We start from the raw sequence: 27,590 nt of genomic DNA, 5'->3' as shown, positions 1-27,590 counted from the left end.
TGGGCTGTAGTAATTAGTGGTCAGATGAGATATGCACCTTTCCTGTTTCCAATATACCCCGACACAGCTATCCTAGTGTTGATTAGTCAGCAGGTTGGAGGTAAATCATGTTATACTAATTAACATTCTGCAGAGCCGGGGCTCAAGTATCCTGATATACCTCTATCAAACAATGGTAATAAACAAACTAACAGAATGGCGAAAACATTAATACCAATGTCCACTTAGAGTGGAGAAAATAGTATTTTTAATAACTCTGGTGTTTTTTATATGTTGTATTAACATGTTTAAGGCCATGCCAGGTTTAGGAGGTGCAGGTGTAAGCATACTTCAAATGAGCAATAGAGCTCTAATTACCTGCACAGCAATTAATTGATGGGAATTGGTGTAAAATTTCTGCTAAAATGATCTACCACTTTAGATTACAGCTGAGTCTGATAACACAATACAGGTGATGTAGTATCTATACTTTTATGTTTCCCTTAATCAAATGGTCACTTTGACCAATAATCTTTAACATGAAGTCCTAAAACATTCTATATAAGTAGGTTTTTCACTAGGTAACAAAAGAACAGAGAAGTACTGACCAATTCTCCAGATCCATTCCTTCTTTGCAACACATACATCTATCCATGACATCCGAAAACCACTATATCAAATATAACTATCATCCACATTTGTCATATGACCTTGCAGTGACCTTACATTGTGACAAAATCTGTGGTACAGGTAAATAATGATATTTACAATACAGATATACTAACATTTTCCTCTCGTCCAAAAAGGCCTTAGGCCAATTTAACGACCTCCAGTCATTTTTCCTGTGTTTCAGGGTTTACTATTACCTCCCCTTTTACCTACTACTACCGTGGTGTATTTCACCAGTCTCCCAAACCTTTCTACAGTTAAATATAACACTTTACCAATTAAAAAATTACTTAGAACATGTGACACAGTCTAGAACTATATTAATGGATTTTACCCTAGTGAACTAGCTGCCAAAAAGCCTTCAACATCTTTTATAGCTTCTCTCAGTCTTTGATTACCTCCCCTGTTACTGATGACAGAATGGTTCAGCACTAATGTTTGTGTGAATCCAATAATCAGCCAGAGTCAGTGGAGAAAAGATGAAGTACCCCGAAAGACTACAACAAGTTAAGGGTCCAGTACACAGCAACTGTCCCACATCGGATTTGAACCTCGAGACCAAGAGATGGAGGGCTTGTGGTAAAACATCATGTGAAGACATCTTAACCACAAGCTCAGCTACTGCTGCCCATTGTATGACATAACTCATACTTACACACATGTTTGTATATAGGCACTAACAAGTTCAATCAAATTGAAAAAAAGTACTATAAAAATATGGTGAAATCTATCTGAACTATCTAAACGGAATTTTTTGGCCTTAAAGGTAATAAGATTTGTATAAAAAGATGGTCCCTACAACAACATCACATGTGAGATTACTGACACAGCAAATCTATATTCTATAATTACATCTAGGGTAATAAACAAATTCAATTTGAATTGTCAATCACTCTTTAGAATTTATGGTAAAATGACAGGTACTTTGACATCCTAAGGCAAATCGGTAAAACGGGACACCAGTTTGATCTTAAAATGCTTCTCATCCACCGGTATTAGCTGTTAATGGAAGTGGGTAGAAACTGAACACTAGAACAGGAACTATCCTACCTACATGTGACCTATTGTAGTAGAATACAAATTAAATGTAAAATTTCATGTGTTTAAAATGAACAGCTTCAAAAGATTTCAATTAAAGTAACAAACTTTAAATCTCAAGGCAAAAATCCCCAGTTTTAGACCAATTAACTTAAACCTGGAAACATATTTTAACTCTTTGATGCGTTCTATAAATTCTCAGGGGAGAATGAGTTAGCTAAAGTTAAATTTTAAAAAAAAATAAGGTATCAAGATGTCTATTTAAAAAGATGTCTCTAAGCCATGATTTTTTAAACTGGATGCTATATGATGGGAAACGGCATGACAGAGAGTCACAAAATGGATATGGAGAACATAATAGGATGTACCTGCCCCATCCATATTTCATGATGGGAAGGGAGTTATGGGTAGGAGTGGGGGGGTATCAATGAAACCAAATCAAGTTAGGTATCTGTTGTTGCCAAAACTATTCTGTATGCTTTCTAACTGATAACAATGTTAATAAGAATATCATGTCTTTAGGGCTTCCTGTCCCTTTGATAGACATGATCTCACTATAAACATGCGACACCATGGCATGGTGCAGGTCCCTGTGTAAGTCATTTAGCCACTCCTACCACAGGAATTATCATACCCAGGTAAGTAAAACTATACTTAACAATAATTAGGCTGGAACCTAAACAAGACAAAGGTGTAGAAACAAACAATAGGCAGGTAATCTGTAGATCTCACCTGTAACGAGCTGATGTAACTAAATCCTCAACCCCAAACATAAGATCCTGTGGAAGTGACAGGTAGGAATGTGTGGGGTGATTGAGAGGGAAGGGTCGATGGTTTGGGTCAAATCAATGTGTGATGGCCAGCCGAGCTGACCGATGATTGAAAGATTTATGATGTGTTCTGGCCCTCACTGTTCAAATAGAATCTTTTGTTGGTGTAATGGGAGTCATTTACAGGTAGGCTGCAGTGACAATATCGTGGAGGTAGAGGTGGGTGGGACGATCACTTAGTGTATACCTGTATAGTGTGTATACCTCCACCATTTGGGCAGATGACACACATATATGTGGATACACAATACAGAGAAATGTTTATACAGCACACATATATATAGACAATAACAGACAAAGCATTTAGTATGGTGTTGTTAACACTGGGGTCTATTTTAGCTTTGGTTCGTAAGTATTCAAAAAGTCAATAAACAGAATGAACAACCTCAAGTTAACTCAAAATTTGTACCCAAATCATGAAGTCAACATTAATTCTAAAAGGTTTAGCCTACAGTGAATAATGACTGTAAAATGGGTTTTTCTGACCACTGTGTGAAGAAATAAGTAAGTGTTCTTATGATTTCTTTTTATTCAAAATGTGTCCAATTCTAAGTCTAGAACAATAAACAGTGGTGAAAACTTAGCTGTCATTTCTAAAGGTCTAAATTAAACACAAACACAGAGCTTAAATCTGAACAAGGACCACATTAGCCAGAAGAACATAAGATGGCCACATATCTCTCTGTTTATGATAGCCCTCCCTACATCTCCAAGTGCAAATTTTAAAGCACAAGTTTGAAGTTATTAGGTACTTATAATAGCCACATAATGGTTATTTTTCTCTGGTTACTCTGGCTTTCCTCTGCTTCCTCCAAAGACTGATATATGTGTATGTCTCATGATCTTGATAGACTGTAATTGAATGTAATTGAAAATAAAATCAAATTGTGTTCCGAGACAACTTACCTGGGAGATGATGGGGCATGTTGTTTAGTTTTCTCCCACGGGTGGTCAAATGTTGTGGTCCCTGAATTATGACTGAAATATACAAATAGTAAATAAATGGTTATAAATATCTGCCAGAAACTAGGTCACTGCAGCCAAGTTATAGAAGCAAATAAAACCTAATTAAATCAATATAATTGCTGAAATAGACCAAAAGTCCAATGGTACACACCTCTATGAATTAAGACTCCTTTATAAACATGTACATGACATGGATTCCTAGTTTGATCTGGATCAATGTCCATTGATAGAATCGCCACCATTAAATACTACTTAACATAATACAGGGTTACACATGTAACTTATCCTTGGAAGAATGTTGATCCAATTCACCAAGATAATACCCCAGTACGATATTCAATGACACAATATGTAGTTAATGCTTATTATGGCTGTTTGTTGATGATCCACACCTTTCATATTAATGCAGTAGTAACCCCCAAAACAATAATTTTCTGAAAGTTGTAAATATAAAACAACAGAAGTTGTACATGGAATACTAGTGACTGTAAGATATTTTTAATTTAGCTCTCAGTGCTTATTGCAGCAGCTCAAAAGACTTTTAGACAAATGATGATGTTGTCTTTAGAGCTGTAATTGATGTTTGACTGCACAATAATGCTTATGTAAACGAATATTAAAGTGTTTGTATGTAATTATCATACTTTTTTTATATCACTTACCTACCAATAAAACTGAACCATATGAAATATCGTATATAATTGTTCTAATTGCAGCAATGAAGAAATGTTAGTCCAACCTAGCTATATAGGTGTCATCCAAACTATATGGTTTATCGATGCACCTCTATCTATAGCTAATCAATCAGCATCTCTAGAGCTAATTGATCAGCATCTTTAGAGCTAATTGATCAGTATATCTAGAGCTAATTGATCAGTATCTCTATAGCTAATTGATCAGCATCTCTATAGCTAGTTGATCAGCATCTCTATAGCTAATTGATCAGCATCTCTATAGCTAATTGATCAGTATATCTAGAGCTTATTGATCAGCATCTCTATAGCTAATTGATCAGCATCTCTAGAGCTAATTGATCAGCATCTCTATAGCTAATTGATCAGCATCTCTATAGCTAACTGATCATCAGCATCTCTGTTTATATATAGCTAATTGATCAGCATCTCTATTTATATATAGCTAATTGATCAGCATCTCTATAGCTAATTGATCAGTATCTCTATAGCTAATTGATCAGCATCTCTAGAGCTAATTGATCAGCATCTCTAGAGCTAATTGATCAGCATTTCTATTTATATATAGCTAATTGATCAGCATCTCTAGAGCTAATTGATCAGCATCTCTAGAGCTAATTGATCAGCATCTCTAGAGCTAATTGATCAGCATCTCTATTTATATATAGCTAATTGATCAGCATCTCTAGAGCTAATTGATCAGCATCTCTATAGCTAATTAATCAGCATCTCTATAGCTAACTGATCAGCATCTCTATTTATATATAGCTAATTGATCAGCATTTCTAGAGCTAATTGATCAGCATCTCTATAGCTAATTGATCAGTATATCTAGAGCTAATTGATCAACATTTCTATAGCTAATTGATCAGCATCTCTAGAGCTAAATGATCAGCATCTCTAGAGCTAATTGATCAACATTTCTATAGCTAATTGATCAGCATCTCTATAGCTAACTGATCATCAGCATCTCTGTTTATATAAAGCTAGCTAGTTGATCAGCATCTCTATAGCTAATTGATCAGCATCTCTATAGCTAATTGATCAGTATATCTAGAGCTTATTGATCAGCATCTCTATAGCTAATTGATCAGCATCTCTAGAGCTTATTGATCAGCATCTCTAGAGATAATCGATCAGCATCCCTTTAGCTAATTCATCAGCACCTCTATAGCTAATTGATTAGCATCTCTATAGCTAATCTGATCAACATCTCTATATAGCTAATTGATTAGCATCTCTATAGCTAACTGGTCAGAATCTCTATAGCTATAATTGGTCAGCATTTCTATAGCTAATTGATCAGTGTTTGCCTATTTCTTACACATAAGTTTTTCTTTTCTGGTGGTGGATTCTCACCAGTCAGAAGAAGACATCACTGGTGTGTAATGGGAAATTCAAAATACAGGTTAAAATACATAAAAAAATCACGTGTGTAGGAAAATCAAAATACAGTTAAAATACAGAAACATCACAGGTGTGTAGGCAAATCAAAATACATGTTAAAATACAGAAACATCACAGGTGTGTAGGCAAATCAAAATACATGTTAAAATACAGAAACATCACAGGTGTGTAGGCAAATCAAAATACATGTTAAAATACAGAAACATCACAGGTGTGTAGGCAAATCAAAATACATGTTAAAATACAGAAACATCACAGGTGTGTAGGAAAATCAAAATACATGTTAAAATACAGAAACATCACAGGTGTGTAGGCAAATCAAAATACATGTTAAAATACAGAAACATCACAGGTGTGTAGGCAAATCAAAATACATGTTAAAATACAGAAACATCACAGGTGTGTAGGCAAAATCAAAATACATGTTAAAATACAGAAACATCACAGGTGTGTAGGCAAATCAAAATACATGTTAAAATACAGAAACATCACAGGTGTGTAGGCAAATCAAAATACATGTTAAAATACAGAAACATCACAGGTGTGTAGGAAAATCAAAATACATGTTAAAATACAGAAACATCACAGGTGTGTAGGAAATCAAAATACATGTTAAAATACAGAAACATCACAGGTGTGTAGGCAAATCAAAATACATGTTAAAATACAGAAACATCACAGGTGTGTAGGCAAATCAAAATACATGTTAAAATACAGAAACATCACAGGTGGTAGGAAATCAACAGAAAATACAGAAACATCACAGTGTGTAGGCAAAAAAATACATGTTAAAATACAAAACATACAGGTGTGTAGGCAAATCAAAATACATGTTAAAATACAGAAACATCACAGGTGTGTAGGCAAATCAAAATACATGTTAAAATACAGAAACATCACAGGTGTGTAGGCAAATCAAAATACATGTTAAAATACAGAAACATCACAGGTGTGTAGGCAAATCAAAATACATGTTAAAATACAGAAACAACAGTGTGTAGGAAAATCAAAATACATGTTAAAATACAGAAACATCACAGGTGTGTAGGAAACAAAATACATGTTAAAATACAGAAACATCACAGGTGTGTAGGAAATACGTTAAAATCAAAATACATGTTAAAATACAGAAACATCACAGGTGTGTAGGCAAATCAAAATACATGTTAAAATACAGAAACATCACAGGTGTGTAGGAAAATCAAAATACATGTTAAAATACAGAAACATCACAGGTGTGTAGGAAAATCAAAATACATGTTAAAATACAGAAACATCACAGGTGTGTAGGAAAATACAGGTTAAAATACAGAAACATCACAGGTGTGTAGGAAAATACATGTTAAAATACAGGCCTCTTTCCACGCTAATAAACACATAAAAACAAAGTCACTAGAATTTAAATCTTAATGCTATTGGGGAAGTCAATAAAAAGTCTTCTGACCTAAATGCCTTAAACTTGTTGATGCGACTCAAATGGCCTCCTTTATCTTAACCGTACTGACTTCTTTCTATCTACCATCAATAACTTAACACTTTTAACTTTACACATGGCTTGACAGAAAATTTCCTTAACATGTCGTACAAAAGAGTGTTCAACAATAATGCCTGTCATAGTATATTGTTAATGTTTTATATGGTTTATTTGATTGTAGGACAACAGAATGTTCACAAAGCTACACTTATTGTAATTATAACAAGGAACTATTTTCACAAAGCTACCTACATATTGTACCAGACAATGTACTGGTATATTCAGAGTCATATATTTTCTATTTACTTTGATCTAGGTTATAAATGGTTCTGTACTGGTGAGATCAATATTTCTTTATGCCATAAAAACTATATCCAGCTTCGAGTTAAACTCTTTTATAATTGCATGGAAAATAACCGGGAACAATATTAGTTAGGGTTGAATTATATATACCATATTCGACCCAATAAGTGCTCATGTCCCTATAAGCGCCCTCCCCCTTACTGAGGCCTCGATTTCAATTGTCCACGCATAAATAAAGACCAAAACTACAAAAAACTGTCTAGATTTGCAATAATTTCGTCTTATTTAAAGCACCTTTTCATTTTTTAGATTTTATAAACGCCCTGGGCGGTTATTGAGTCGAATACGGTAATTACTTTATGAAATATTATGCAAACATAAAAAATATAATCTAGGGTGACCTGGCAGTTTCAAATATACCAAAGAGATGATGTTACTTAGAAATCTGTGAAGATATATATATAGCTTGTACCACCATGCATGTATTACATGCGCATGAACTAAAGGTCTTCAACTTCTGACACAGGTTAAAGGAAAACTATTCACTCATGTGCAGAAATTACATTACTTCTATCTCACAAGCACGAAATAAATATATGTATGGACTAACACAGAACTTACCTACCTAGCTAATATACTGGTACCTCATCCAAATCTGAAATTTTCCTTAACTGCAATTAACCACCGCTACTATATCTAATCCTCCGTAAGACAACGCTATGTCAGACCTTAGATAGTCTTACACCCGACAAGTCCTCGAATGACACACCAATAAGTCCACCTAACTTAGTATCTGTATACTATAGGTCAAACAACTTAATCAATTAACCTAGATATTTGTCCAGGGTACATATTGAGCTGAGAAAGTCAATATTGATAGGTAATATCTTTGTTTGGTGGCTAGATAATCTATATCCTTAACACAACCTTTATGATTATGACTAGCTATACTCGGGCCACAACATTGGTCAGACCCCGACACAATGGATTTAAGTCTACTTATATTTCTCATAATTTCTGATCCTAACGTTTTAATGTTAATTTGTCCCCAAACAATGACCAGTTTTATAAGAAGGTGTGTGAAATGAGAACATCAAGCAGAGCAGTAAGTGTTTGTAGAGTTAATCCAATTATTTAGAGATTATGATATTGAGCTTGATAAGCTGTGTAGATATTGACACTTTAAACTTAGTCTAAACACTGGGGTGAGATATTCATAATCATATGTTAAAACACATATACAAGGATATCTCTGTATATAATTATGTAACAGAATTGTAGTGAAACAGGGTTTGGTCGAGTTGTCTCAATTATCGAAATGCCGCTGGTATTCGGGATGCCTCGGGTATCTGTGTGCCTCCGATAGGTAGTTGACAAATCTCGCTAGTCTTGAATCCAGCACCAGCCAGTAAACATATGAATTCCGTATCTATTTAGTATTGACATTGACTATGACTTGTATTGACTGTAGATGACATGTATGTTTATGCCTGTACTCGCTAAGAGCCACAGTTCCTGGTGAGTATACTTTCATTATCAGTGACCGTGTAGTGTCATGACAGGCATTGCATGAGGTTTTACAACAGAATTGAGATTTTAATAAAATTGACAGTTAAATGTCAAAATTGGAACAGGCTGACTGTTAAAGAACTCTGGTACTTGTTACAGTTGGTGTAAACAATACGAGGACTTCTTAACCTACAGTAAACAATCTTTGAGGACTTCTTAACCTGCAGTAAACAATCTTGAACTGATAACAAATCATCTTATCACCTGAACTATTAGTATGACCTTGTACAGGTCAGCAGGCCTAGGCTTATATAGCTAGTACCTCAGTAATTGTTACTTCTGATTACAAATATACAAGGACATACAATCCCTTTAATCTGTTGCAGCTTGATCTTAAACTTCCAATAATTTGAGAAAAAGGCTAGTCTGTCCTTCTGGTACTAAAAGCAAATCATTTTATGGCATTCAGTGATAGTGATAGCTACCAGCTGCTACAAAGAGATTTCCCCATGTAAAATGACCTTGGTTTGTCATAAGGGACCTAACCAAAATATTGACAGTATACTTATCAACTCTCTCATAACAACTTTTTTTCTTGCCATTGCAAGAGTTGAAAGCACAAAAATCCAGCTACCCAAACAGATACTGTGAGAATTATAATGCATATGAGCCAACCATTTGAGAATGATTAAATACATTCAAAATGAAACTTTAGACTTCAAAACATTCACACCACAAGACTATAATGATTGAAGAGCTACAAAATAACAGTTATGGTAATTTCCATTGATTAAACTGCATTCACAGGAAAAACTCCTTGATATCAATTTATACAACAAATCTGCATTTGGTTTGTCAACTTTCGAAAAGCTGCAAAGAAAAATCAAAGTGGTTATTATAATTAGTTCAAACTGTACCAACGAAAGGAAATAGAGAAATTCTGCTCCAAGGTCGATGTTATTGATCAGTACACAAAACAAATGTTACTGTGGACAGTGTTATTATGCTGATCAGCAAGTCTTGGCTTGCCTCCTTATCAATTCGACTTATGTAATATGGCCTATAAAATTTCACTATCAAGTTCTCAGATAAGTTCTGGATTTTGTTTATCATAGTAGAAGATAGTAGATATTGAATCTTGAATTCCAATATGGATTGTTTACTGGTTGGTTAGTCTACCAACAAACAATGCCATTATTTTGGTGTTTGCAGAAATAAAGAATTAAAATGTGGATTGTTCTCACATAATAATATCCTGACAGGACACTCATATATCTGAGTATTGAATTACAATACACTAAATTTGGTTTGATAGTTTTAATATAGTAAATACATACCAAGTTTAGGTGGTGGAGGAAAGTTGGAGTACCTAAGGAAAAACAACCGACTTACAGTCAGTACCTGAAAACTGACCCACATTGGATTTGAATTTGCGACCCAGAGCTAAATGTGAGAATATGTTGACACATCTTAACCACTCTGGCCGAATGAAATTTCAAACAGTTTAACTGATGCACTGCTTGTCATTTATCATAATTATGTGTTTTCTGATGATTGCACTGTCAATGAAGTCAAAAGGCGACATCAGAATGATGGAACCTGCATGAGTCTTAAGTATCCAGCGACTTTAGCAAATTCTTTGTAGACGAAAAACTATTTTTCTAAAACAATTCATGAGCCATGGGGATTTCCACAGATAAGTTTGAAATTTTATTCCTTCACATGGACCATGTACATCAGCATTATCAACAAACTGGAGGAGAAAGTCTATTATATATTCAAACACACTTAAAATAGCCATAAAACTTTCTATAATGAGATCATTCACCTTCGAAGGCACAATCAGAAAACACTACAGGAAATGTATCCACTTTAACAGCGACTTATACTGTGTGTATAGAAACTTGCAACTAATAAAATTACAGGGTGACACTGTGACCTCTTTCGTTAACGTATATAGGGGTGTACTATATCTGATGACAAAGAGTTACTTTTGGACACTCTATGTATAGACCAGTGTATGCCTTATCAACTTTTCATTACAATGTACACAATACCATAACTATATTAACCATGTGTAGAAATAAACTTTCCAAGATTTAGATAAAAATTTTAATTTGATTTCGTGTAATCTAGCTAAGCTTCCACATTTGTGCACCTTTCACACATGACTTGCAGAATTAGCAATGATTACTTTCACTTTTAAAACTAATCCATTTCTGGTGCATTCATAATAACTCTATACTAACATGTGACATAATCAACAATACCTATTACATCTAAGGGCAGATAACTCTATTATATGCAAGGATAGATTTTAAAGTAGTGACAGAAGTAAATGTGTAAACTTATGTGCCCCTTAAATCAGGAATAAAACTGACAAACACATGTACTGAAGGACATGGCAAACTTCCCAACTGTAAATATCTTACATTCTAAACAGGTTTATTACTACTCATTCCTTCAAAGGTTTCTTCCACTGATAATTCAACTCCCTTATGAGTAACGCTCCTCACAAGAGCCCAAAAGGCCATCAGTATGCACATAAAATGCCACTAATGTACATGAAATATGGAATAATGAATACTTACTATTAAGGTCCAACATATTTGGAGCTCTATAACTTTATATCTCTAAATAAGACAATTTCTTACAGAGAATCTTATTTAAAACTTACCTGTAACGAATTGGTTAAAATACTCATTTAAACCTCTGTATTAATCCATTATTTTAAGACTCCAGGTGTGACTGACCCACACAGGTAATATTTCCCCTCTGTGTACACGGAGACACCAGTCTGACGTTGTCGAACACGATATCAATACGTTACACCAGACTTACGTACCAATAATCTTCTATGTAAAGATTCCATAGCTAACTACTCATGCATTCCCCGATCAAATCCCTCAATAATACCGACTAATGCTTATTACATGAGGTTAAAGGTCACTTATTTCCAGCTCGCCCAAATTTCCATTCCGGACTAGATATAATTATATACACGCCTGTAATAATGCTCACCTTACCACTGTCTATATATCCCAGGTATGCACATGTTTAATTAAGTCTCAAAGTATGCAGACAACATAGAATTAACATGCATGGCTGTATTTTAATTAACAGGTAATGTAAAAGTGGTTATTTAAATGACATTAAACATTAGAACACACCTAATATACACATAACCAAAAGGTGAGTCTGTAGAGCCAAGGTACGGACCAGGAAATCTACATGTTAATTAGACTCAAGCTTGTTAGGACTGAAGAAGTGACTTTGGCAATTTCATAATTTTAATAAATTTGTTTGTAGCTCATCTTGAAACTTTTGACCTTGACAGCAAGTTTGTAAAGATCAATCAGATACAGTTCAATAGGTCTTACACTGCATTCACCTATAATAGGTAACACTACACATAGATAGTTTTCTTAAGATATCAGTTTCCATTTAACTCTATGTGAAGAAATTGTATTATCGGAGTGAGATCCTCGATTCTTTTTTTGATATCTAGACATGTTTTTTCCTCCTTAAATACAGCCATGACTGGGTCTAAGTATTAGTACACCGATTGCCTCATGATGTCTGAGTATGTAATATATCACTCTCTCATCCATCACAAGTGACCACCATCAATATGAGGTATGACCAAGTACAGTAGTAGTATATAACGTTGTGGATGATCAGTTCTGATACTTCCCACAAAATTATTTCTATACTACTGCAGATTTGTTGCCCCTATATTGAAACAAAACATCTGCCAAAATGGAGCAGGGAGGTGGAAGGAGGTGGAAACTGATGACTTCGTTTGCCAATTAACTTATTATAATATTTCACTGTACAGGATATTGCAAAACCTGTGTAAATCTACCCTAGTCCCGATTTATGTTAACCTCAGACAATAGATATAAACTTTTGTTTCTTTTTACATTTCCGACCCCTTTGACCCTGAAAATATTTTCATTCTCAAAAAGGTGACATCCAAGATTTTTAAAATAGGTCAAGGTCATGTGTACACGGAAGTGTCCATTTCACAATGAATCCTATATTACACTGATGAATATATCAGTGCTTCCTTGGCCATAGTAAAGTTACTCTAATTTGACTTATCCCAGTATTCAATGATAGCTTAGATTACAAACACTTATTGTCTTGCAGGTCCGACAGCTGCTATAGAATATTCATACTTTACCTTTCACAAATCAGTAATAAACATTTATCTTACAATGCTCATAAAATCCAATGAATGGCTTCACAAAATCCAATGAACGGCTACAAAAATCCAATGGCTTGCTACATAAATCCCAACAAATTGTTCCAGTGAATCCTATGAAGAGCAAGTTAAAATCCAGCGAATTGTTGATCAGTCCTGCTCCAACGTACTACAATCTGGAAAGTTATACTTACTCTATGTAGTAGATAGCTCCTTCCTGGGTGACTGCTTGTTCCCAGCCCCGAGGGAGTCCTGCAACATAAAGGACCAATCATGTACATCACACAGAAACAAAGTGGCCAATGATCGCCGCTTATACAACCTAACACAATCCGGACAGGTCACTATATTAGACAAAACTGTACTAGGCCCAGGTATAACATATGTATACTTTCTTCAGGCAATTGTTCACATGCATGGGCGGCTTAATCGTAACATCACCCAACCATAAGTAATCAAATCGAGTGATTGAAAATTACCTTAATTTCAACAAAATTCAAACCAATAGTAAAGGTATTCATAATAATCAGCTGATAAAACATGATAACGGTTTTAAACCTTTGAAGCTAAATTAAACAGTGTCTTTTGTAGATTTTAACATTAAACTAACAAGGCGGTTAGGACTGCGATGTCGCAGGTAAAATATCTACATATTCAAGTTATCAATCCTCCGGGGCAGACATTGGCAATAATAAAAGCACAGATCTCAGTGACAAAACCCTGACATCCTAACCAGTAAATATATGGTAATTTGTAGTAATCTTAACGGTGTTTTGTTGTTATAGCCTATATAGCTTTTATTTATAGCCAACAGCGCTCATGCGGAACTGTATCAGTAGAAATTCACTTTTTCTTCCTGATTAATCTCGAAGTGACAACATGTGCCTATCCCTAGGATAAGATTTCCGGCTGAATGATTCTGTAGATTAAAGTGTCCTCGGAAAAGTACAATGTAACAGATTCATCAGAGAAAACAGATCCCCATCGTAAAGGTGATCAAATACAGTATATACCTGTGATTTATATATACCTGACTGTAACACCTGCACAAAAAAGTTTATAGTATCTCGTTAAGGTACAAAACAATTAATTACCTTCTAATACCCATAGATATGAAGTAATTTCTGCATTCCGTTTTTATTAAATATACAGATTTAAATGCCGACTTGTGATGATGAATTATCACGTGTACATATTGTCATTTTATTCTTTAATCTATAAATATATATCCCCTGAAAATTGCTCACTTTCCAATATGTATCTATGAGACATTCATTTCTTTGAATTCAACATTAATATACTTTCTCACTCATTTATTTATTGCATTAACCATGATAATAACTTCAGTTCTTTAAAAGTTGTAATTTCTTTTTGTGTCCTATTTTAATTAGATAACATACTGCAGCCTCCCAAAACACACATGCATGTCACAAACTGTCCTAAATGACCTTAGCTGTTATATAATAGGGCGTTAGCCCTAATCAATCAAGTCTGATGTCACTTCAGTGAAGCTTCACTTTAATGGCATTAATTTCAATATATAGTAATATTCATTGAATTACGGAGTCACTGTAATTAACAGGGTTATAATTATGTATATTTTATGTAAAACTTTATTACAGTTTGCAAACCACAAAACAAAAAATTAAAGCATAATTAAATGAACACCTGAATAATGATGACCAATGATGTTATCGTAACAACTTAAGACACCATTATATATACCTGATGACTGAAGATGGTGGATTCCAAGTGGTCAATACTAGTGACCATCACAATATATCCTAGGCAGAAGAAGCAGTGGTCACTACACTTAAAGAAATACAGATGAAAGTGACCAGCACAACGTATCGTAGGTAAGAGACATCTACAGGTATAATGTGTAGTCACCTCTGGGGTGTCAGTATTCTCTATATAGGATGTAACGACAAGGACAAACCAAGGTGACTCTGGAGCCGATACCCTTAATAACCTTACCCCCAGTACACCATAGGTCAAGTGGTTATATTACACTAGAACATCCTAACAACAAACATTTTCTGTATCAGCTATTGTAAGGTTGGTAAACAATTACTGTCTTTTTGTTACGCCATATTGTCTTTATATGAAATTTCCTTCATTATATTTTTTGTATGTCTGTCCATGCAGGAAGGATTATGATCTAGCATTAAATTGTTTAGTAATAGACCTATTCCGTCAAGGAAATGATTAAAAGATGTTCGGTAACTTTTCACTTTATAAATGCCGACAGTGCTTATATTTACCTATAGTAATGACAAAGACTTGACATCTCACTTGATACCAACAGTATGCTGACCCAGACCCGATACGTTACAGGTATTCTCTGTTTTTTTCCCCCGAAAACTCTATAATTTAAACACCTATGATAATTATGAAACTACAACACATTTTATTGTGTACCTGTATAAATAAGAGTGGTAGGTCTTTATGCAGAAAGCAATATTTATGCTCATATTAGATGAATTCTTCTAAGTTTTACTATGTTAAAGACATCGTGTGTGGTGCATTAGATGTTAACATTCATATTTTAAGAAAAGAGATGACATATGGCTGCACAGTATACAAAGACTAGACATTTTATACTTGAGAAATTATTTACCTATAGCTCAATATATAACAAGATAGATAACTCCCAGACAGTTTATTACCTGGCTGCCAGGAAGGTCAATATCTAACCTGTAGTCTATAAATTGAAATGTGAAGGGAGATAACCATTGTTTTACTAAACATTATAAGCTTACTTTTTTGGTAAATAATTAGAACAGTCTTGAGAAATTTTCTAGAACATATATGCCTAGCATCAATAGTCCTTTAAGTCAGTTTAAGACATGCTGGCATGTTCTAGATCAATATATATTACATGATTTTTCAACCTTAAACCACTGTATATGTGCATGCATGTGTCTGTAATAGATTTCAAACCCAGGACCTTGTGCCGTCTTTTCTCCTGTCGAAGCCCAAGTTTTCTTTACCATAGTTACAATTATACTTAGAAACCTCAAATTGCCTATCGGAAAAAAATGTTAAAATTACAATGATGTTACAATGTTAATGTGTTTAAATAAAATAAAATTTGTAATCAACTGTTGAAGTGAACCTGATACCTGTTTATAAATCTGTAGACGTTACATCACTGTACTGGAATGACATAATTAGTACAGACTGCAGACAGACCTACAGGCTGAGATACCAGATCTAGATGTGACTCGAATCAATGAACATCCAATTTTACACAATTATGTCTGCTACTTTCCTACCTATCTATAGTGAGATTACGATCACAAACTTTGTTTACTAATTACTTCCTCAAAACACACATTTTTTAAAAATGGAAAACTTTTTTTTTTCCAAGCTATTTCAGTTTTGACATTCAGGGCTTTTGTATCAGTGTAATATTAGAACTGAGACACTAAGTGATAAGAGAATGTGTGAGATCTGTCTGAGTACCCGAGGCTCTGATCTCATCTAGATAAAGATTTATCTCCAGTGTAAGATCTCCTGATAAGTATGTTGCACAGCAGACTACATGGCCCTGTGTAACCCGACCCCCGGGGCCGACAATACCAGACACCTCTGGGGTCTAACACATCCAATATTTAAGTAAGTGCTTAAGTTTTTGAATTTTCTAAATATGTGTCTAATGATCAACACACTCAAGACACTAAAAGAAGTAATTGTTATGTGATAAATGTGATAATCAAGTCATGTAAAACTCTAATAGCAGAAAAAGACTATGCATAGGGGCTCGTGGGTTTCTAAAAGGTTAATAAAATGGCCTAGCATTATTACTTTATCTTACGCATATCCTGGTGACACTAAATGTGTAGCTTCAATCACATGTTGATTTTATTAAATTGGCTATTTTAAGGTTAGTTATGTTGTAGTAGCTGATGGCTACCTAATAAACAACATCTGGGACACCTTACAAAGATATTAGCATGGTACAACTGCTTGTCTGTTTCTACTAAATATTCAGAAAATGACCAATAATTATCTGTATATTAAACTTACAATCTTGATTTGCAGTATTGGATATGAATTAAGGCCAGCCATGCAATCACTTTTTAAGGAAAACTTAATTAAGCATTGATGTCACTATTTTTTTAAGTTTGATAGGAATATGAAAATGTTTTGTTTGCAAACTGTATGAAATCTGCATTTTTTTTTAACCCAATGAATTCTAATAACTTTTTAAAACTATTTGGTAAAATAAAATGTTTTAATGTAAGATTCAGTGATTTTTCATGATAATATTGAATTTTCGCACCATTCTAGCATATCTTTTTTTTAAAGAGGTATGAAAAAAAAAGAAGAAAAGAATAGGTCAATTAGAAAGTCAGATTTAATATGAAAACAAAGAAATGTTAATTATTTCCTTATTCGGTCCTTAATCCACACATTTGTACGTATCTATGCCGAACCCTGATAGTAGCTGTGAAACATCACAATTCAAATGATATTCCGTTAAACTAAACAATAAGAGTCAGTCATAGGTTAATTGTCACATTTAAATAAAAACTATAATGGGCCTTTATATATATATATATATAATTACAATAGGTACAATAACTACAATGGCCCAGCACTGGAACAATAGAGTATTAGGACTATTGTGCTGTCTGTACAAGAAGTGCGTACCTGTATCTTTGATGTTCATTTTATAACAATACCTGGTGCATCATCACACGCGGGATCCATTGTCACAATACACACTTCACCAATGGGTGTTATTTAGGACATGCTGGTGCATTTACCTTCCGACGCTGTCACTAGTAGGACAGGTTTAACACGAACCTGTACAGTAATGTATGACAATATAACGGATTGCTGACAAGGTCATTCCTACACCTAATATATACTTAGATTTCCAAAAATTTAAAGGGACGCTATTTATACAAAAAAATATTTTAGAATACGTTTTTTACAGAACGGTGAAAATTGATACCTTGGACATTATATAGTTATCGTTCTAATGCTGTTCTGTAGAATATAATTATAACATGTTCAAGGTTTGACGAGGGAATCTATCTGTGATTATATCAGGATAAACAGTCAATACTATTGTACAGGATTGGTCTTTGCACCGTAACTTACATTCTAACAGTTACATAGCTTCACTGACAAACACACCAGTACAGGTAGATGTTTGGACTCCCACTCAATTCTAACATTTTTTCTTGAAAGACTTGAGTCAGGTGTGAATAAGAAATAGTTGGGGATCGGCTTTGTTAAATTATTACAGTTACGCTAAAGCTATACCGTAATGTATATATGTGTATACTTTGTATACTCAATAAACATAAGTAGCTACAAGGTACCAAATCAAGTTGTCAAAACTCTTTTAAATGAAATAAATAATGTCAATATTTTTTGAGGGTATAATGATATAAGTGAGTATTTATTTTTATATAATTACGGCTATAGAGCATTGAACTGTGGGTCAGGTCCACAGGTGTATTTTAAGGAGTTAACAATGTTGGTAAATATGATATGTGTGAGAATCCAGGCTAAATGTTTCTCAGAGTACTGCTTATTTGAATAACATTAAAAATTTCTGGTTATGAATCGGCAATTGAACTCTTACCTGACGGACAGATTTTTATATGAGACTAAGAACTCGAAATAGTATTTTTATTTCAGACCAGTAGATTGCAAACATCATTTCCTGTTTTCAGCATGACTGCTTAGTATTCTAGCCTATAGTTTTAGGTATCCTGCTTTAACGGTCCTTATTAAATATGGATGCAGAAAATTTGTATTGTAGCATAGTTTTATAGTTTTATGCTCTAACAATCCTAATTAAATATGAGCCTCGGATGAGTTTATCCTAATGTTTGTATGTTTTCAAAGCTGAAAATCATTTTTATGTTTGGTTTTCTACCAATCTGCAAAGCATGTATTAATTAAGACAAGTTTCACTATCTTTCTATACCTTGCTTACAAAAGCATTATAATTATAAATACTTTTTATGGATCATAATCAACCCAATTAGCACCTAGGGCATTTAGAAAATTGAACAAGAATTCCACAAATGTGGATGTGTCGCCTGCACAGCATCACAAAAAATAGTTATTTACAGTTGAAAATATTGTTAATAATTTGGTGAAGTTATCAAGTCTCGCAACTCTTGTAGATATCGATTGATGGATTTTGAGAAATATCAAACCCATCTAAATCTCATTAATATAAAGCAATATACCAAATTTGGTTGAAATCGGACAATAAATACTTAAGTTATCACGCTGAAACCATTTCCTGGACACTGACGCTGACATAGTGATACCTAAGTGTATAGCCATTGCGTTGCAGGCGACACAAAAAATGAAAAGGTGCTTAATAAGACAAAATTATTGCAAACCTATTCAGCATTGATAGTTTTAGTCTTATGCCGGGAAATTGAAATGAGGCCTCAAAAAGGGGAGGGGCACTTATTGGTTTGAATATGTTAGTATCTAAAACTCCAGAAATACAACCTAATTTACTGTAAGTTTCCTATCAGAAGGTTTAGCATATATACGTACACCGTTAGCAAGTCCAATCTTCTGAGTTTATCAATCTGGATGATTGCTTGAAACACTAATTTCATAAGTAACACTTGTTTAATTGACCATGGGCCATTAATTATCTAATAATAAAAATGGGAGATTACTATGAATCAATAGTAGAAGCAGTATCCCAACATCTCAAATATTTGAAGAAAACTATATATATAGCTGCCATAGAATATACCAATACAATAAATTGAAAAAAAAGATGACCTGAATTTCCCTCTAAATCTATAGGATGAATCAATATAACTTTACCACTATATGACCTGACCCTACTTCACAAATACCTAGGTAAGTGATTCATCTCCAATTCCAGGTTATTGTCTTTCAAATTTGGCCCATACAAATACAACATAGAAAAGCATCATTTTTTTGTGTGTGGTTAGATCAAATGATAAAATATTGAAAATTGATTTCCATGGACTTTTTAAAACATGATTCATGTTTTGACAGAAATGCTTGAGTAAGTATGGAGAATTTTTCAATATAAAAAAATCAACATAAAACACTGATAACTTCACATAATTGTTTCAGTAAAGAGCATGTTTACAAATCAGGGAATATAGAAAAGTCATCAAAACTTTGATTTTATAGAAAGCACTTCATCAAAAGATACTTAAAATACACAGTCATTTTGATTGCTATCTACTGACCATGTCTTAATGGTTCATTATCTTCATTAACGGCCCACTTAAGAAAGTTAGGAGTCAATTACTATTGATATAAGTGCTATAAATAATAAATGTACCTCGGACTATGTTCAGTCAGGTGTATTTAACAGTAACAGGTGCTTGTAGTAACCAGGATATATACCTTACCAGCAACTTATCCTAATTAAGACTGATGAATTCTAAATTAATTTGTCTTATGTAAAATTAATAGACAACAGATTGCAAAGCAAAGCCTCAAAACGAAAGTTAGAAAAGCAACTGCTTGATTTGTAATTTATGAAAGATTTTGAAAGTATCAGTAGATGGGTTTCTGGTCATGGATTACAACTGAACAAGATTAATATTTTCTTGTACCTCCAGAAAATTGGCATCGATTCTCATGATCAGTATAGAATTGTGCAACAATCATCAGTTTAAATCATTTTACAATGGTAAATCAAAAATAATCTTTGTATTTTAGGTAAAAAGTGAAAGTCCTCTGTTGTTGAGAAGCATATAGAGGAAGAAACGCTGACTAAGGAAAAAACATCACGGCAGAGAGCCGAGTTATAATGGATAATGTGTTTTTATCTATACCATATGTAAACACAAGCAGGTTGAGTGGACATCCTTGCCTCAGGCCATATAGGATTCTTCTCCAATAATCTCATTCACAAATGGGGCCACCAAAGGAATTTGTCAACAATGTTACATTAAACCTTTAAAAACATGGTATTATATTGTTACAAAAATCTGAAAAGTCAACAAACTTTGGAATCCCAAGAAGAATATTTGACAAGTGTGGCAATATTTTACAGGGTACGTTAATGTGTATGCAGACCAAATGACGCCTACCACTGATCCACAAAGCTGTAATGTATTTCAATTAAAGTATTACCTATGTGTTTATACCGTATAGTAGAATAGTATATATATATGACCAAATTTATTTTCAACATGTGAAAGATGGTTTTGAGTCAACTTCACCTTCAAAAGTGATGAACTTGTGCATAAAACATAAGAACAAGATTGAGTCATGACAATTTAGCACAAAGGCACCAAAGACTAGGCTACAGCATTTGTTCCATTTAATGACCTTGACCTATACATTATAGGTCACACTAGTAGAATATGAGTTAAATTCTTAATCAACCCTAAACACATCAAATATCATCCAAATTCAAGCAATTGTGTTTCTGGAAACCTTAATATAATTAGTTTTCAATGTGTGTGGTTTGAGAAAAATAACATTAAACACCATTTTTAATATCATTTAAATGTTGTAAGTTGTCATTGTAAGAGTACAAGTAAGTGTTAATAAATCATACTTATGTGTCACTATAATCACAATACATTTCCTTTTTGGACTACATATTTATTCAAAACTGCTTAAGAATATCAAAATGCAATGTTCACACAGTAAATGTTTATTTGTAGCAAACAAAAATCAATGTTTGTTAAACATCAGGTTTAGTATGAACATAATAGCCCTGGTGTAACTTACATTACAGACTAATATTATACAAATTTACCTATGTTCTGTTTAGAAGCATATATAGGGGCTGCTATGGCCAAGTAGAAAACTGTTTGGACACAATACCACTAGCTAGACTTCCACACCATAGACTAAAAATGTGATATTTTCTGTTCCTGCTCAGCATTCAGCATAAAAGGAGTGGGATGACTGGTTTGCTCAGTGTCAGTATAATGTGACTTGGTAGAGTGTTTGATGTCTTTGGCGGCATGCTTCAGTGAGATTGCACTATAAAAAGAACAAGAGTTCCACTATGACAAAGAGATCTAGACACAAAAGGATTATACCGTAGCCTCCCAACTCTACATCCCTAAAGATATCTACAAATTATATATAGAGGAGGCTGTCCTTAAATGACCCTGCTTGTTAATAGAAATTGAAGTCCAATCAACCATCCAATAAGACTTTCACACAGATAATGATCATTTTGGTGAAGGAAAGAAACAGTTGGCAGTATCAATACCTAAAATGAAACCTTGATCTCTACAACTTGTGGATATCTGGGTGAAGAATTTCAGATACTGGTACTTTTTATTGACTCTTAGTTTCATTGGTTTAATATGCTATTCACATTCAGAGCCATTTAAAGACTACATGCCAGGTTTAGATGGTGGAGGAATTCGAAAGGCGGAGTAGACACCACTGACCAGTGACCAGCTAGCGGTCAGCATCTGGCAACTGCCCCATATGAGATTCTAACTCATGATCCAGAGGTAGAGGGCTTGAGGTAATTATGTTGGAACATCTATATAACCATTCAGCTATTGTGGTCCCCTTTATCAACTAAATGTAGGCCACTACACCTATATAGGTACACAGCTGAATTTCGTCAATTACAACGATATTTTAGCAACAATTCTTAGAATTTTAACATACTGACAACCAAACTTTTGTGTTAACATCTATACCAGTTTTCTCTGATGAGTTGTGTTTATCACGCTGTATAATCCAAACAAGTATTGTATTACTGAATTATCAGAATGATGTCACAACTGATCCAGATAAACTTACACCTGAAAACCAATACACACACCAGATCACCAGTAATACATTCCTACACAAACGGTTTTCATCCCTCAATGAACATAATAGCTACGGATGCATGAATCATGCATGATGAAAAATCCACGATCACAATAGGCAACCACAAGTACAGGTACCCTGACCTTTACGACTGTGAGGATATGGAAAGAGGCAAATAGGCAAGCTAAAGAGGTGCAACTGAAAGGCAAACTAAAATGAAAGATCATAGACCTATTCATTTTAATGGATTCATTCCTTATGGGAAATTTACATAAATTGATTAACATTATCAGGAACTTTTGAGCATTTTCTCTAGCTATGTTATGTCATGATCGATATATACATGTATATTACTGCTAGAAAAAAAAAGAATATATTTGATAAATCAATACTTTTTACCATTAAATATACATGATTTATCGACAAAATACTCATGTTAGTATAAATGAAAAGGTATATAATATATTATATACATTACAAAAGCTAACATCCATCAAATGGAGTACTTGACAATGACATTTTTAAATTTACTTGCTTATTCAAACACGCACTGTGCAACTTATATTAGTTGAATATGCATTTACAATTAATGCTTGCACAATCCAAAAATATCAGTGTGGAATGTGCGGTCCACGTATTTTTTCATGAGCTGAAAAATTTGGGAAATCGGTTACCAGACAATAGGTGGAGTGTATGTATGATAAGTTGTAAACAATAGTACAGATAAGGACCAGATTGCCCCTCCCTGTCGACCAAGCGTAAAACCTCTCCTCTCCACTACACTCAGAGCTAATTCTGATGTCTGTAATATAGAATCACCTCTCAGACTTTATAATCTTCTTCTTACAGAACAGACAGTAAAATTCTGTGTATTTCTCCCAATTATATAATTATATAACCTAGCTACATCAAAAGATTTGTTAGGTTACTCTTCTAAATGCACTGAACAACATAAGGCATTGATGATGGTAAGAAATTAAAGCTAACCAGACTTGGCAGATCTAGATATCCCCACCTTTAGACATGAGTCTCAGGCTTCAGACAAGGCCAGATATTAAGGAACTATATAATAATCAGACCATACAAATTGCCTCTTAAGATGTTTTTAGTGTTATCATAGGAGAAAAAATGTTTCACTACATGAAATGTTTTAACCATGGTAAAATAAGGACTAGCTAGACTGAGTTTGGTTTCAGCTGGTTGATTATACAAAATGTTAACATTTTTTTATAACTAACCAGCTTTGAGATCTTTGGTTCATTTTCTTTGCTATGTATTTTTTACATTTCATAAAAAAATTGTACAATTGTATTATATAAATAAAAATTGAAATAAATTGTAGTTCACTTTGTTATATTTTTTTTTTATTGTATCCAGAATCCTATAATTTCCAATCAAGTATTTTTTGCACATGATTTGATGGCATGAAACTTAAAATATTTTGCAAATGACAGTTTCCAACTGATAGAATACTGATACATTTTATATTTTCAATCATTGTTGTACATCCATGATATATCAAACTTACCTATAAGCCTTGAATACCTTCATAACTACAATGTTTACATCCGTTCACAAAACACCCAGAGAAATTTGTTGCCATCAAATTCAATGGCCAAATCGAATATATCTTCAAAACCTTCCAATCTTCATTCAGTAAAACTTTTAAAAATTGCATGGAGTTATGGACTTAGCCATTTGACCAAAAGCAAGATGTACCCCTCCCACAAATATTTCAAAATTTAGTTGAAGAACAATTCTAAATAAATATTATTAGACCCCCACCTGATTTCACAAATTTCCATTATTAGGAGGACCTGCAATTAAGAATCCGAAAATCAAGAATCCTACTATCTATTTACCTCATTTACTGGAGACTGGATATTTTAATCCGAATTTAATTATAAATGTCATAAGAAAGGATTGTGTACCAATACTTTGTTTTACAAGTTATAAAAAAACATATAGTAAAAACTGTAATTATTCATAATTGTAAGGATGCAAACTGGATCCAGCTAAAAATACCTAATTATCAGCTAGCTATATCAATAACAATCATCTGTATTTTATCATCAAAAGCACTGCCTGCATGACTTTATGACAGTGTAGTTGATTATAATGATAGCTCAATCATAAATTATCTCCCCTAGTCTAGTCATCAATTACCTCCCTCTAATTCAACACCAAATAAATGATAGTTATTCATCAATATAACCTGAGCAATTTGCATTTTTCTTTTATTACTTATCAGCATTCTTGGTACATACATAGGAACTTAATAAATTATCATTTATAATAAACCAGGTGTTAGAGTGTGTAATTAGTAATTATCTTCCAACGCGTATACTACTGGGTATCAATCATGACAATAGTAATTCATTGCAATTAAATTTCTCCTTTAACCGAAGTTATAACTTGAATCAAGGATTTATAAGTGAGAATTATATATTTAGTTTTCAGCTTGGTAAAATATTTATTTTCCAAAAATAATCGCCAAAAACTGTAATGCTTGCATTTTAAGTAAAATATGAACAAAAACTATCATGTTTAGTGTTATTACTGGTATACATAACCATGCAAAATATTAAATTTTAAGAATATAAATGGCTATATAAAAAATATATTAGTTTAAATGTATAATTCTTACACCTAATTGATGCAAACATTTCTGTACAGAAATATATGAAAATGTAACCATGTATGTCAACATTATTTCAAATTCAAATATACCAGTACATAACATTTGCAACCGATATACATTATATGTGTGTACAGGTGTATATACACAAACACACATGCATACCTGTAAATACCTGATCTGAGTACTAAACAAATGTAGCATTATAAAAAGCGTTTCTCGTGATTTTTGATACTTAATATACAATATATTGATAGTAAACAGCTCCGTTTCGGAAAAGGGTAATTTGTTTTGATTTTCACCTCCAAATTCACCTGTACCCAGGTGAGGCTCAGCTTGGAACCATGATCGTTTTTCGTGTCACCTGTATCGGTCTGAACTACCGCCATGCTTTCTTGTAATGTATATAGGCCTAACATTTAGAATCAAGCGTTAGCTTTCTGTATATGATTTTCACGAAAAAATGAGACCTACCTTGCACCTGTTTGTGACCAGTTTGTATCGGCTGTCCACTCAAGGGATGCAACCAAGACGTCGTCTGGAGTCGGTCACTGTCAACACAGGTGAAAAATGTATAAACTATCCCAATAAATAAACATGGACGCTAACAAACACATTCTTTATCGATTCACAGGTAAGAAACTTATAAATTGGTCAGGTGTGTACTTACTCAATAAAGAAAACCCTCCCGTCCCTCGTCACACCATAACTTAGGTGTGCAGGTAGTCTTTCCCGAGGGAGGTTCGCCGCCATGTTCGAAAAACTTGGGAAATTACCTTTCGCTGTTCCAGTTCCCTCCCCCTGATAAATATTTGACATAACAATAGTATGAGATTGAGGGACGCGGAAGGAGTTTTAAAGCTACGCGCTCATTGTAAAAAGTCACCAGCGGGACGTGTTCATTGTCATGTTCTATTAGGGAACTATAGATTAAACAGCGGAGGGAATCCACATGTTAAACATATACGTTTAAAATGTTATTCGACTTCATAAAAAAATGATACATTATACATGTACTTGATATTGTGAAATACAGTAATGCTTCTCCCCTGAAAGCAGAACATATCAATAATTTTAAAGATGCTCCATCGCTGACAAATTGTATTTCTCTATCAACAGAGCAGGCGAATTAGAATTTTCCTTCAGTTACCATCATCGAAAAGTAAAGCTTCAAATTTTACTTCAAGATAAAAAATATTTGAAAATAATTAATTGTGCCCCGAAAAAATCAAAGGCACTAATGTCCTATAAAATCAATAGTTGTTCTCCAAGTTCATTTTCAATCTTGAGGGTTTCGAATATCAAGGGGCGGAGGAAGCGGGGGATGGGGATGGGGGTGGGGGTGGGGGCATCCCCCCTTTCGCCCACCCCCCCCCCCCCCCCCCCCGGTTCCCAAGGGGGGGGGGGGGGGGGAGGGGGAGCAAACATGTCTTCCCCCACCATTTTCGCCGACTGAAATGTTCTAAAACGCACATTTGAAAGAAAAAAGGGTCCTCCTGCACATTTTTCGTATTTCATTTTAGAAAATTTTCCGCTGCGCGGCACATTTCCTGAAACGTTCAAGCACATAATGTTAAAACTTTTCATAGTACAAATCCAATACAAATGAACTAGACTAAAATGTCCATCGAGGGATTCTACTATTTCAAAAAAATGTCTCTTAACAGATTTATATGTTTATAAAGTAGTATCATGTATGTCTTAACAAAACAATTAATTCATTATTATTTTGAGTTACACAACAATGTGCCGATGGTGTGAAGCCGGTATGTTCAGATCGAGCTGGGTTGCATAATGAAATGACAACATTCACAATTACCATTTCTAAATGCAGGTCACTTTAAATCGAAAAATTACCATGTTAAGAACGCTTTAAATTCATCAAAATAAATCGTAAAACTCATCTCGGCCATTCTAAATCGTAATATTTTTTTCCCAGGGAGACCCCCGGACCCCCCAAACACCAAAAACCTCGCGTATTCGGCGCCCGCACGTCAATTTGGTCAATTTCCGTATTCATTAATGTCCTGTTAGCGACGCCACTGTCTACACATGTGTACAAGGATTAGATTTATAAAGGTATATGAAAAAAGTATATATG

General features: G+C 33.9%; 1 protein-coding gene across 13 annotated transcripts in view; it reads right to left on the bottom strand.

Annotated features, from left to right (window-relative positions):
• LOC138329260 (trichohyalin-like) overlaps window positions 1–26,294 on the bottom strand; it is a 74,780-nt gene extending 48,486 nt beyond the window's left edge. For 11 of the 13 annotated variants that reach the window (XM_069276106.1, XM_069276119.1, XM_069276107.1 and 8 more), the window contains exons 1-4: window positions 26,160–26,294; window positions 25,964–26,040; window positions 13,269–13,326; window positions 3,423–3,494 (exon numbers count right to left, since the gene is read on the bottom strand). In XM_069276106.1, the coding sequence (XP_069132207.1) occupies window positions 3,423–3,494; window positions 13,269–13,326; window positions 25,964–26,040; window positions 26,160–26,242 (290 nt within the window). In that variant the 5' untranslated portion in view covers window positions 26,243–26,294. Of the gene's footprint in view, window positions 1–3,422; window positions 3,495–11,544; window positions 11,694–13,268; window positions 13,327–14,799; window positions 14,948–25,963; window positions 26,041–26,159 lie in introns of those variants that run through there. The other 2 variants (XM_069276118.1, XM_069276117.1) reach the window with 2 other exon arrangements.
• Window positions 26,295–27,590: the final 1,296 nt, after the last annotated feature.

The sequence above is a fragment of the Argopecten irradians genome, chromosome 8 (genome assembly GCF_041381155.1).
Source record: "Argopecten irradians isolate NY chromosome 8, Ai_NY, whole genome shotgun sequence".
NCBI classification, from domain to species: domain Eukaryota; kingdom Metazoa; phylum Mollusca; class Bivalvia; order Pectinida; family Pectinidae; genus Argopecten; species Argopecten irradians.
Note: the sequence above shows the minus strand (reverse complement) of the source record. Positions and strands in the feature narration are given on the sequence as shown.